The sequence below is a fragment of the Chionomys nivalis genome, chromosome 5, assembly GCF_950005125.1.
Source record: "Chionomys nivalis chromosome 5, mChiNiv1.1, whole genome shotgun sequence".
Taxonomy (NCBI): Eukaryota; Metazoa; Chordata; class Mammalia; order Rodentia; family Cricetidae; genus Chionomys; species Chionomys nivalis.
Window position 1 is genome coordinate 80,499,894 of NC_080090.1, and position 12,673 is coordinate 80,512,566.

Consider the following 12,673-nt stretch of genomic DNA (forward strand, 5'->3'; position numbering starts at 1 on the left):
AAGGGAACTTACAGGAGGGAACTAGTTCATGAGTAGTTTATAAGACATTTATCAGGGAGAAGACAGAAAGGAAAAAGGCATCTCAAGCGTGGGATTCTGTCCACCTACATGGAAATGGTGGGACAGTGTATGTTCGTGGACTAGCAGAGTTTGGACTTAGTGTCAGAAATGGAAGCGGAGGGTGTCCTCATTGTTCCGCAGCACGCTGCAGGTCTGTGCTGTATGGGGCATGTGTCAGGTCCTCTGGAAGTCGCTTGAATTGGTAATGACTGTAGGATTTAAGTTTCAACTTTCCGTTTTGCAGGATTCTGAAGTTCCGGTTGAGTCAGACGATGGATGAACAACCACAAGGAATGCAAGGGCCGCCCGTTCCTCAGTTCCAGCCACAGGTAAGTTAATTAAGTGGGATTCGTTTATCTCTCTGTTAAAGGTGTGAGTAGATTTAGAGCTGCAGTAAAGTAGCTGCAAACCGCTCATCTCCAATTTCCAAGCTGGAGTCAGAATTACTGGCTTCTGAGTGTTTTAGAATGCGAGCTTTAGTATAGAATGTGGTGGGAGGCCGGTTCTCCCTTACAATTTCATCTTCTCGGCTCTGCGGGTTACTGCTAGACTTAGGGAGAGAGGAAAAGGCAGGTTTTGGAGTATGTCTGCATTTTGAACCCACTTCTACTTTGGCTCACTGCTCTTGGCTTCCCTTATGGTCTCAGTCTCTCTGGAAATGTTTCTCTTGTTATGTTATTCCCTATTTTTTGTAATGTAAAATGAAGTAGATAGGGCGTCTTGGTAAAACAGTGTGTCCATACGATTGAAATTCAACATAGAGTTTCCGTCATTTGTTGTTAAGACATTCTGCAGAGCCCAGTATAGCTTCACTTTTGGAGGTAGCCCTTCGTTATCATTGTTTTCCACACAGGCTGTGGTATTCTAGAGGTCTTCTGCAGCAGGCCCCACATGTGTTCTGCTGGTATTCCCTCATTTTGGCTCAGAGGTTATCCTCAGCATTGAGTACTTGGTAGGAGTTCCCTCAAGTGAGATTGTAGTGGAGTGGGTTTGGGCTAGTGATAAGGAGACGCCAGTGTTCACTGAATATCAAAGCTAGTACGTGTGGTGTCCACATTGGTCGTCAAGCTTGCTGAATCTGTGGTTGCCCTTTGTTCTAATGCATCTGTTGCCTCCTCCCAGGAGCACAGCTCAGAAATACCACCTACAGAAGACTGCCATCGTGACTCGTGAAGTCACTCCCTTTTGACCCCCCTTTTTGCGTTCTCATTTTTAAAACCGAGTCCATTCTTCCAGGACCATTTAAAGCGCGGCACCACCATAGGGCTGTCAGATTTCCTGGTCTTCCCCTGGAAATTTGATAGTCATTCTCAGTCTTCCATGTCTCCTGTATCTTAGTTATGTTTGTTAACTTTTCTCATATGGGGATTTCCCTTATCTCTCCTTATTAAGTTAATATCTCACGGGAAAGGCTACATCACTTTGGATACCCTGTGGAACTCTATGTTTTACATGTGGCAGGGCTGGCCCAGCTATATACAGATTTGAAACCCAACAGGGTATCCTTTAAAGGACTGTTTGAATTAGTTCTTAATATACTTTTTTACATTGCATTGTTTTGTTCGATGTTCTTGAATTTTCTGTGTCGAGAAAAGCCATATAGAGGAAGGACACATTTGCTTTTAGGATTGGCTTTCTCCAGCCCATCTGTAACTTTGCAGTGGTCTTAAGTTCCGCGATCAAGCTTGTAAGTAAACTGTAGTCGATATATCCAGCTCTGTGCCTTCTCAAACCTCCGGCGAGGCACCATTGTTTTGTATTACTCCGTTCCTCGCAAAAATAATAAAAGAACACCTCTAAAAATTAGGCAGTTCATGTTGTGATTTTGAAGTTCACAGTTTTGACTGTGGCTGTGCTTCAAAGAAAAAAAAATCACTTTTTTTTCCTTTGCCTCCTACTGACTCACCAACCAGGAAAGGTCGGGGTGGCGGTAGGAGGCAGAAATGAAAGTAAGTGTTTTCTTATGAGGCACTGGGCTGCCACACAGTTTAAATTTCAGAATCATAGGAACGGTTCTGCATCTCTTTTCACACTGTTCCTTTCGTTTCTGCCTCCTGCTGCTGCCCCTGTGTGGTTGGACCGCTTTCCCTGTTGGAAATAGGCAAGTGTCAAGCCAGGCTCTGGCTGCCTTGTGGCGTGTGGGGGAAGGGAGAGCTTTCCATTTTCTGAAAGAAAGATTGCCTGACAAGAGCTTATAGGCGCTATTGCTTATTAAGTCTTTGAGAAATGTTCCTGCTCTCGGTGGCATTTTAAAAGTCTGGGAAGGGCAGCCTCAGCCCAGGGTTGACAACCCTCTTTGTTTTGTTCCACACCATTGGCCTGAATAATGGGGGTGATATGGCAACATATGGTTAGCCCGGCGACTCCTTTACTTTTGTAATGCTAATGGAAGTGTGGACATAAACCACAACCTAAAGAAGTCAGACACCAATTCTGATGGCGTGATAAACAGCCTGTCTTCCTAGCATGGCTTTCCTTTCCCTGGTTGAGATGAGCCTGCAAACCCATACTGAGCCTATAACGTGTGCTCTCACTTCAGTACAGTAGGAATCCCTTTGTGGTTAAGATTTAGAATGTGGGATTTATTACATTATTGCTGCTCTCATGAAGTTAGGGCAAATGTTTTCATTAGCGTTCCTGTTCTTTTCTTTCTCCCGTGATACCATGCACTCCCACCTAGAGAGCAGTGAGTGCATTGGACTTGATTCTCCCATATTTCAGCACTCAAGTCTCTACTTGTCCAGCAGTAGATTGTCCTTTTCCTCCTTTAATTCATACTCGATAGATAATGGGGACAGTGCAAGTCAAATAGCACGGGACAATTAATTTTAAAATGGAAATTTATATTTCCTTTTTAGTAGAGGTTTATGACAAGGTGTGACTATTTTTGTTTTTAGTTTTTAAGTGAGGAGGGTTATTCTGCATATCTACTTTATAACCCTAAAATTAATTCTATAACAACTATCAGTGCAATTCTAAGAATTTCTAAGATTAATTAAATAATGATGAGAAGTTTGAGTTCTGGGGGCTTCTGTCTTTATTTTTACAATTTGAAATATTATAATATTTGGGCTGTTTGTGATTAAGAACATATACCAGAGTTGTATGTAGAACACAGCCCATACTTTGACAGGTTGCAGAGTATGAGGACACTATGTTAGAGTCGGCTTCTTCAACCACAATGTGAGGTCGTCATTTTTTTCAGCCTCCCAGCAGCACAAGCCAGTGTTCATTTAGGAACTGGGGAAGCGCTCCTTGCTGCATGTTCAGGGTTTGACAAGTATTGACTGTGTGGGCAGGAGTAAGGTAGCGCCCCCTGGTGTCTCACAGCATAAGGGCGTGGTCTTGATCTGTATTGCCTTCTATGTCTCTGTCTTTCTCTGTCTCTCTGTGTGTGTGTGTGTGTGTGTGTGTGTCTGTCTCTCTCTCTCTCTCGTTTTTCTTCCCTGAGCAGTAAGTCTCATTTTGCTTATGTGGATGAATTGGGACTGTGAAGGTGTTTGCCATACGGCACATTCTTTGGGAAGTCTTCATAGCGGTTTAGGTGGTATAGACTCCTCACAAGCGTTCAGTTATTGGAGATTTTATAGCTGTAGGCACAAGGCGGTAAACTGCAACAGCGGCTTTGAGGAAAGGCAATCTGGCCGTAACTGAGCTTCACGGCCTGATGCTTCAGTAAGGCTTATTCGTGGTCACATCCCGAGTCTCCAGGCTTCCCACTGTCCCCCAAGCTCTCCCGCCTTCTGGTTCTTTCCTCCTGGTGTTTCCCCAAGCTCTCCCACCTTTAGCCTTCTAGCTCTTCTTCTCCCCTCCAACCTCACACTATCATCCCCTGACCTCACTCCCAGCTGACACGTCCTGTCCTGAGGGTCACACATTTTCCAGCTGGAATCTGTGCTCTGGTGTTCTGCCTCCAGTTATGGGCTGGAACTACCACCCTGCCCTCACTTGCCAAAATGCTCAGTAGAGCCAGACCCTATACTATCCCCTTCTTAGTTTAGACTTTTCTAGAAAGTGATGTTTATTTTCAAGTCTCTATTTCTTCTTTTTCTTAAATTTACCCTGTATTAGCTCCACCCCTTCTCACCATCTGAGCTACTCAGACCTCATCTTACCAACTGTATTAGAAAATAATTGAAAAGACACTATTCCTTGAAATCCTCCCTTCTCCTGACTTCCAGTTATCTTTTGTCCTCTCTTGTCCTTACCTCTAGAACATCTTAATAGTGACCTCCCCTCAGGCTGGCTTCTTACTTCTCTTTTTGTCCGTTTGTATTCTTTCCCTGGGCTCTCTTCCAGTCTTAAAATTCCATGCGTGTGACTCTCAGAGTCATCGCAACCTAGAATTCTGTTTCTTCCCAACTCATGTGCCCAACAGCCCTCCCGATCCCACCGTCCATTAAAGCTGTGGTCTCTAGCTGATCTCTGAGTATTTGCCTCCTAGCTATCCTACCTCTCACCTCCTGAATCCCAACTACTGGCCAGGTCACCTTTCTTGCAACTGATGCTGGAATGTCCTTGCCATCCTCTTTTTCCTCTTATTTATGTTTGACTTATCAGGCACCACTAGCTCTATATGTAAAACATTTTTATGACTGGGAGATTTTACTTCTTCCTTTCCTTCACCAGGACCGTATTCTGCTGTATTGTAATAGTTTCTTCATTGACCTTGCTGCGGCCTTTTCTCCCCTTCCATCTGTACTGTAAAATGGCAGTCAAGCTATGCTTGCTTAGGGCTTTTCTGTGATTTCTCATCTGCTATTCATCATTTTCAAGTATATATTCATATATATACTTGAAGTGTGTGTGTGTGTGTGTGTGTGTGTGTGTGAGAGAGAGAGAGAGAGAGAGAGAGAGAGAGAGAGAGAGAGAGAGAGAGAGACCTCTTAGCACTAAGTGAAAACTGAGCCTTCCTAACCATATAATACACCTTCGTTGGCATATATTTCCATGGAATCGTTGTTAACTTGTTAATTAACTTCGTTAATCTTTGTTAACTCTGTTCATTGTTTTTCTTGTCTTAGACTGTAAGCTGTGTCACTAGTCTGATTTACACTCAATAGCCATTTAATTAGTAGTTTTTAATAAATACAAATGTAGTTTCAAATCAGCCCTTTTTTTAAAAAAAAGAAAGCAAACTATCTTTTTTCATTATACATACCAATCTAAGTTCCCACTCCCTCCTCCCCTCCCCTTCTGTCTACCTAACACTCCCACCCCATCCCCTTCCACTCCTCAGAGAAAGTAAGGCACATTGCTTGGGGGAAGGTCCTAGGCACTCCTTATTATATCTAGGCTGAGCAAGGTATCCATCCAAAGAGAAAAGGTTCCCAAAAGCCAGTACATGCAGTAGGGATAAATCTGGTGCCGCAGCCAGTGACCCCTCAGTCTGCCCCGGCCCTGCAACTGTCAACCACATTCAGAGGGACTAGTTTGGTCCTATGCTTGTTCCTTCCCAGTCCTGCTGGAGTTGGTGAGCTCCCATTAGCTCAGGTAGACTGTTTCAGTGGGTGAACCCATCATGGTCTTGACCTCTCTGCTCATATTCTCATTCCTCCCACTCTTTGACTGGATTTTAGGAGCTCAGTTCAGTACTCCGATGTGGGTCTCAGCTTCTGTTTCCATCAGTTTTTGGATGAAGGTTCTATGGTGATATTTTAGATATTCATCAGTCTGACTACAGGGCAAGGCCAGTTTGGGAACCCTCTCCTCTATTGCTTAGGGTCTTAGCTGGGGGTCATCCTTGTGGTTTACTGGGAATTTCTTTAGAGCCAGGATAATCAGCCCATCTTTTTTCTTTACAAATATCAACTTTTAAATAATGTTTTAAATAACTATCTTCAGCACTTCCCACATTATATATGCAACTTCTCACATTCTCCATTTTTATTTTCTTTCTCCCTCCCTCCCTCCCTCCCTCCCTCCCTCCCTCCCTCCCTCCCTCCCTCCCTCCCTCCCTCCCTCCCTCCTTCCTTCCTTCCTTTATTTGTTATTGCTATGACCTACATTGTAGTCACTTCATAATTTCAGGTTGCTTCTTTCCATTGCAGTAAGAATCAGTTTTTAAAACTGCACACTGTACAGCCTAGTCTACAAGAGCTAGTTCCAGGACAGGCTCCAAAACCACAGAGAAACCCTGTCTCGAAAAACCAAAAAAAAAAAAAAAACACTGCACACTGTATTTTATTCCTTTTCTTATTTCTTCTGACTTTGGTGGTTCGGGGTGAATTCTACATTTGTATATGACTTTAAAGATCTGCACCATCTGGTCTCCTTTTGCTTCTCCAGTGCATCTCCGACATCGACATCTCTGTCATAAACTCTGATTCAGCCATATCGTGAAACCCACATGTTTTCATTCATCTTCAGTGTAAGGGCTCAGGTGGTTGTCAAGAATATGTGGTCACTGATGAGACCTAGTGAGCTTCGCTCTTTATGTTTTATATTACTGTGAATTATGGTTTTAATGATCGAGGCTCTAAGGGAAATATTATAATAGAGGAAGTAGATAATTTAGAAGACAGTAAAAAGATCACTCTGTGAATAACAGTAATTATGGGTGACTCCTTATACTAGTAAGTTTGTTACCAACACACAGACAGACAGACAGACACATACATACATATTTTATATAGTTCTTCTCTCTTCCTGTTTCTAAAACCCCACCCCTGTACTGGGGATTGAAAAGGACCTCGCACATGCTGGGCAAACATTGTATTTACTGTATTATAGGCAGCTCCGGTCCTTTGTTCTTTTTTTTTTTTTTTTTAGAGACAGGCATTCATTAACTGGCCCAGGCTGGCTTTTACCTCACTCTTCAGTGTATGCATGTCTTGAATTTGAAAAAAATCTCCTGCCTCGACCTGCCACATAGCTAGAATTATAGGCTTGGTAAGGCCTCGCTTATTCTCATTTATGTATTATTTTTATATTAATGAATGATAGATGATTTGTAATCAGCAAATGATTGTTGAGTGAGTAAGTATCTCTAATGGAAAGTTTCATTTTAACCTCTCCAGTTCAATATGGATCAAAGTGTTTTATGTTACATTATGTGAATTTCAGTTGCTTAGAGTTATTTTATTGAGTTATCCAATAACAAGAAGGCTGTCCAAATGAGAAGTGATTACAACATATTTAGAATATGATTGAGCTCTCTTTGATTTTAGATTGATAATTCATGTTTACACACTTAGGAGCGCACATCCCTCATATTTCAAAGGACACGTGGAGGGTCTAAAGGGCTGGGATTCTCTTTTCTGCCCTCTTGGAGTTTGAAGTCATTCAAGAGATGCGGGTAAGGATGAAGCCTGTAGTCATCAGACTGGCTTTGAAGCTGAGTTCAAAAACATGTCTTTAGGAATCACCACCATGAAATATCTATACTTTTGAGGATGACTTTAATAATTGAAAATATCCCGGAATTCTTTAGAGCTATGTGTTTACTTAAACAGTAAAGTTATTTTTTCCAACAAAATAAGATACAGTTTTACTTAAGACCTATGATTTTCATGTGGTTCACTAATTAGCGCCTCACAGTGCTCAATTTGTACTTCAGATTTCTCTTCAATGCTTGAAGCTTTTCTAGAATAAGACTAATCATTCTGTGGTAGACATTCCAAATAACATTTAATGTGTAGAGGCAGTAGCGCTGGGCTTGGTGGCACATGCGTATATAATCCCAAGAGGCCGAAGCTGAACTTGACTTCTCGATCCATGGTCAACTTAAGGGCAGCCAGAGCTCCAGAGAAGGATTCCTTTTCAAACAATCAAGGATAAAAGATCCCGGGGTTGATCTCTCTGCATATTCCCCAGATATCAGCAGTGTGATTTTGTATTTAGAAACTGGAAGGAAATGGAGACTGTTCACTATGCGTGTGTAGCGTGAGTTCTGATGTAAAATTGTCTGGGATTCAGGTTTTGGTGCTATCGCTTTCTATAAAGGGCGAGATATTTTACTGTCTCCCATCCTCAGTTTTCCCTTCAATAAATTAGAATAGTGTTTGCCCCATAGAGTCGATATGCAGCTTTCTTCTTGTATATTGCTTGGCAATAGTTCACCTTGGTTAAACGCTAGCATTGATGAAGATGACAGTGGCAGCATAGTGTCAATAATTGTCTTCTTGGGGCTGGAGAGATGACTCCAGCACTACTTGCTGCTCTTGCAGAGGACCCAGCTCAGTTCTCAGCTCCTACATGGTGGCTCACAGCCAACTCTAATGCGAGTTCTAGGGAATCCAGTGTCCTCTTTAGGCCTCATGGGCACCAGACACCCATGCGATGCCTGTCCATGTCTGCAGGCAAAACTCTCTTGTATCTAGCACAAATAAGAATACAGCTTTAGGAACAGTGTCCTCTTGTTTGCTTATTGAGACAGTGTCTCATGTATCCCAGGCGATCCCCAAGCTTGCTATGTGTAGCTGAGGCTGATCCCCTTGCGTCCACTGTTATGCTACTGTCCACATGCGGGGATAATGGGCCTGTGCCTCCATATTTAATGCTGGTAACTGTCTCGGCCACAGGCTTCTGTCATTTGCTTGTTTGTTTTGCTATATCAAACATTTTTATTTGTTATATTTTTATTGTTTATCTTCTTTACAAACTTTCTCACTTAGTCTAGTTTATCTCAGTAAATGAGATTACTGCCCATATTGTGCTCAAGCCCAAAGTCAGTAATGTTGCTGTCTCTTTGCTTCTCGGTCCTCATCTGCGTTGGAAGATCTCTTGGACCCTCCCGATTTTACCTATTCTTCATGTTGCTGTTGCTTCCAGGCACAGCCCATGCCTTTCTGCCTATACTCCACTCATCCTGCCTCCCAGGCTCTTTCCCACACAGCATCCTTAGGGATCAGCACAGTATGTCCCAGAACACAGCATGGTGCTTCAATGATTAGATTCCAAACCCCTCATTCTTGTCAGACAACTCAAGGGGATTTCATCATGCTTATCTGTTTAACCTTATTTCTTTTTTTTTATTAATTAATTTATTTAATTATTAAAGATTTCTGCCTCTTCCCCGCCACCACCTCCCATTCCCTCCCCCTCCCCCAATCAAGTCTTCCTTCCTCCTCAGCCCAAAGAACAAGCAGGTTTCTCTGCCCTGTGGGAGGTCCAAGGACCACCCACCTCCATCCAGGTCTATTAAGGTGAGCATCCAAACTACCTGGGCTCCCACAAAGCCATTACGTGCAATAGGATCAAGAACCCATTGCCATTGTTCTTCAGTTCTCAGTAGTCCTCATTGTCCATTATGTTCAGCGAGACCGGTTTTGTCCCATGCTTTTTCAGTCCCCGGCCAGCTGGCCTTGGTGAGTTCCCGATAGAACATCCCCATTGCCTCAGTGTGTGGGTGCACCCCTCGCAGTCCTGAGTTCCTTGCTCGTGCTCACTCTCCTTCTGTTCCTCCTTTGGATCGTGAGACTTCAGTCCAGTGCTCCAATGTTGGTCTCTGTCTCTGTCTTCTTTCATCGCCTGATGAAGGTTAATATTCAGGGGGATGCTTATATGTTTTTCTTTGGGTTCACCTTCTTATTTAGCTTCTCTAGAATCACGAATTATAGTCTCAATGTCCTTTATTTATGGCTAGAAACCAAATATGAGGGAGTACATCCCATGTTCCTCTTTTTGGGTCTGGCTTACCTCACTCAGGATAGTGTTTTCAATTTCCGTCCATTTGTATGCAAAATTCAAGAAGTCATTGTTTTTTACTGCTGAGTAGTACTCTAATATGTATATATTCCATACTTTCTTCATCCATTCTTCCATTGAAGGACATCTAGGTTGTTTCCAGGTTCTGGCTATTACAAACAATGCTGCTATGAACATAGTTGAGCATATACTTTTGTTGTATGTTTGGGCATCTCTTGGGTATATTCCCAATAGTGGTATTGCTGGGTCGAGAGGTAGGTTGAACCCGACTTTCCTGAGAAACCGCCACACTGCTTTCCAAAGTGGTTGCACAAGTTTGCATTCCCACCAGCAATGGATGAGAGTGCCCCTTTCTCCACAACCTCTCCAGCAGAGGCTATCATTGGTGTTTTTGATTTTAGCCATTCTGACCGGTGTAAGATGGTATCTTAATGTTGTCTTGATTTGCATTTCCCTGATTGCTAAGGAAGTTGAGCACGATCTTAAGTGTCTTTTGGCCATTTGAACTTCTTCTGTTGAAAAGTCTCTGTTCAGCTCAGTGCCCCATTTTATAATTGGATTGATTAACCTTTTACGGTCTAATTTCTTGAGTTCTTTGTATATTTTGGATATCAGACCTTTGTCAGTTGCGGGGTTGGTGAAGATCTTCTCCCAGTCAGTGGGTTGCCTTTCTGTCTTAGTGACAGTGTCCTTTGCTTTACAGAAGCTTCTCAGTCTCAAGAGGTCCCATTTATTCAATGATGTCCTTAGTGTTTGTGCTGCTGGGGTTATACGTAGGAAGTGTTCTCCTGTGCCCATGTATTGTAGAGTACTTCCCACTTTCTCTTCTATCAGGTTCAGTGTGTTTGGACTGATATTGAGGTCTTTAATCCATTTGGACTTGAGTTTTGTGCATGGTGATAGATATGGATCTATTTTCATTCTTCTACAGATTGACTTCCAGTTTTGCCAGCACAATTTGTTGAAGATGCTCTCTTTTTTCCATTGTATACTTTTAGCTCCTTTATCGAAAATCAGGTGTTCATAGGTTTGTGGGCTAAAGTCAGGGTCTTCTATTCTATTCCATTGGTCGACTTCTGAAGGACCTCCCTTGCTCTTGGATTGGGAGGATCAACATAGTAAAAATGGCAATTCTACCAAAAGCAATCTATAGATTCAATGCAATCCCCATCAAAATCCCATCAAAATTCTTCACAGATCTGGAGAAGACAATAATCAACTTTATATGGAAAAACAAAAAACCCAGGATAGCCAAAACAATCTTATACAATAAAGGATCGTCTGGAGGCATTACCATCCCTGACTTCAAACTCTATTACAGAGCTACAGTACTGAAAACGGCTTGGTACTGGCTTAACCTTATTTCTTAACACAGTCGCCCATATATGCTCTAGTATCCTGTTTGCTGTCTCTTGAAGACATCAAACTTAATCTTTTTGTTTTGTTTTGTTTTGTTTTCTATTGATGAGGATCAAACCCAGGTACAGGCACATGCTAAAGCAGTACTCTGACACTGAATTCTACATCTAGATTGTCTTTTAATCTCAGTATAAAGGTTTCATGTTCAGCAAGATCATCCCTCCGTCGTGTAATCTAAAACTGTGATTCCTTGAAATAGGTTCGTTTCTCTGCATAGTGTGTAAATTTGCAGAGTAAATAGCAAATACTGCCAGGTAGGTGTTGTCTTTTTATTGTCACAGTATTAAATGGTTCTTTTTTGTTTAACTTCCCTCATCAGTATTGGTGGGATAAATGATCAGTCTGAAAGACAATCTGTTTTGCTCTGAATTTGCTTTATTACAAGCTTTTTCTTTTACACTATGTTTTTATTAGATGTAGCTGGTAAAGTGAGGAAGATGGGAGTGCATTTGGCTTTAATTGTCTTGCTCATGGTAACTTAAGAGAGCTGCAATAATTTTCATTCAGTCATTTAGATGTAGTAATTATTATAGTGGGTAATACAACTGATGGTGATCAAATACCACAAATACCAGATCTCATAATATTAAGTTATATATTTGCATGTGTTTGTCACTCATTTTCCTCTCCTATTTAAATTAGTACATCTATTTAGAGTGAGAAATGGCATATTTCTTTTAGAAACAGATGTTGTCTATTGTTCTTAGAGGACTTTAGGGATGGGTGGTGTTTGAAATAAAAAAATTTTAGGAAGATACTCTTTTAAATGGAGAAGCCCAGATAGTTGGACACTGATGCTCTGCATGCCGTTGTGTTTTTCTCTTATGGTTTCCAGTGAGATCTGAGGGAAATATATGTTAGAATTATATTAGATACGTCGGAAGAGGGGTTCTTACTTGTATGATTTGGAGATGAGCTGTGTGCTTCAGATAACAAGTGATCACAGCATAAACATCACCGCAAAAGGAACGTTGATGGACTTTAGTATCTTGTCAGTTTTCAGTTTTGCAGATATTTGACATTAATATAAAATATAAATATATTAATAACATTAATATAAAATATAAATATATATATAAATATATAAAAATATAAAATATAAACCAATTCATTGCTTAAAGCAAGTAGTAAAGTGGAAAACAATAGAGGAGTTTGCAACAATGATAAAAACCGTATTAATGATGTTAAATATTGCACTTAATTCTGGCTTCTGTAGTGCATCATTGTAATACCTCAAGGAATATGAGGACATAATTTTCTCTCCAGGGAGTTAATGCTGTAACTCTTCTAATTCCTCCATAGAGAATTATCATTAGGATGTTTGCCCCGATCATCTATTGCTCAGTACATGTCCTTGCCTTCAAACTTTAAAGCAAATTATACAAATTAATTTAATCCTAGGAAGTTAATAATTATTTAAATAAGAGCCAGTATCATACAGAATGCATTTTATTTTAAAACCGAAAGGTGTTCATGTGAAGGAAACACAGCTTAAGTAGAGAAGACGACCATGATTTCTGTAGTTCATAAGATTATTACTTGAGTC

The 12,673-nt window shown here is 41.3% G+C and overlaps 1 protein-coding gene across 3 annotated transcripts in view; it reads left to right on the plus strand.

Annotated features, from left to right (window-relative positions):
• Nek7 (NIMA related kinase 7) overlaps positions 1-12,673 on the plus strand; it is a 130,746-nt gene that overhangs the window by 53,378 nt on the left and 64,695 nt on the right. For all 3 annotated transcript variants that reach the window (XM_057770473.1, XM_057770475.1, XM_057770474.1), the window contains exon 2: positions 305-389. In XM_057770473.1, coding sequence (XP_057626456.1) covers positions 333-389 — 57 coding nt within the window. In that variant the 5' untranslated portion in view covers positions 305-332. The remainder of the gene's footprint in view (positions 1-304; positions 390-12,673) is intronic.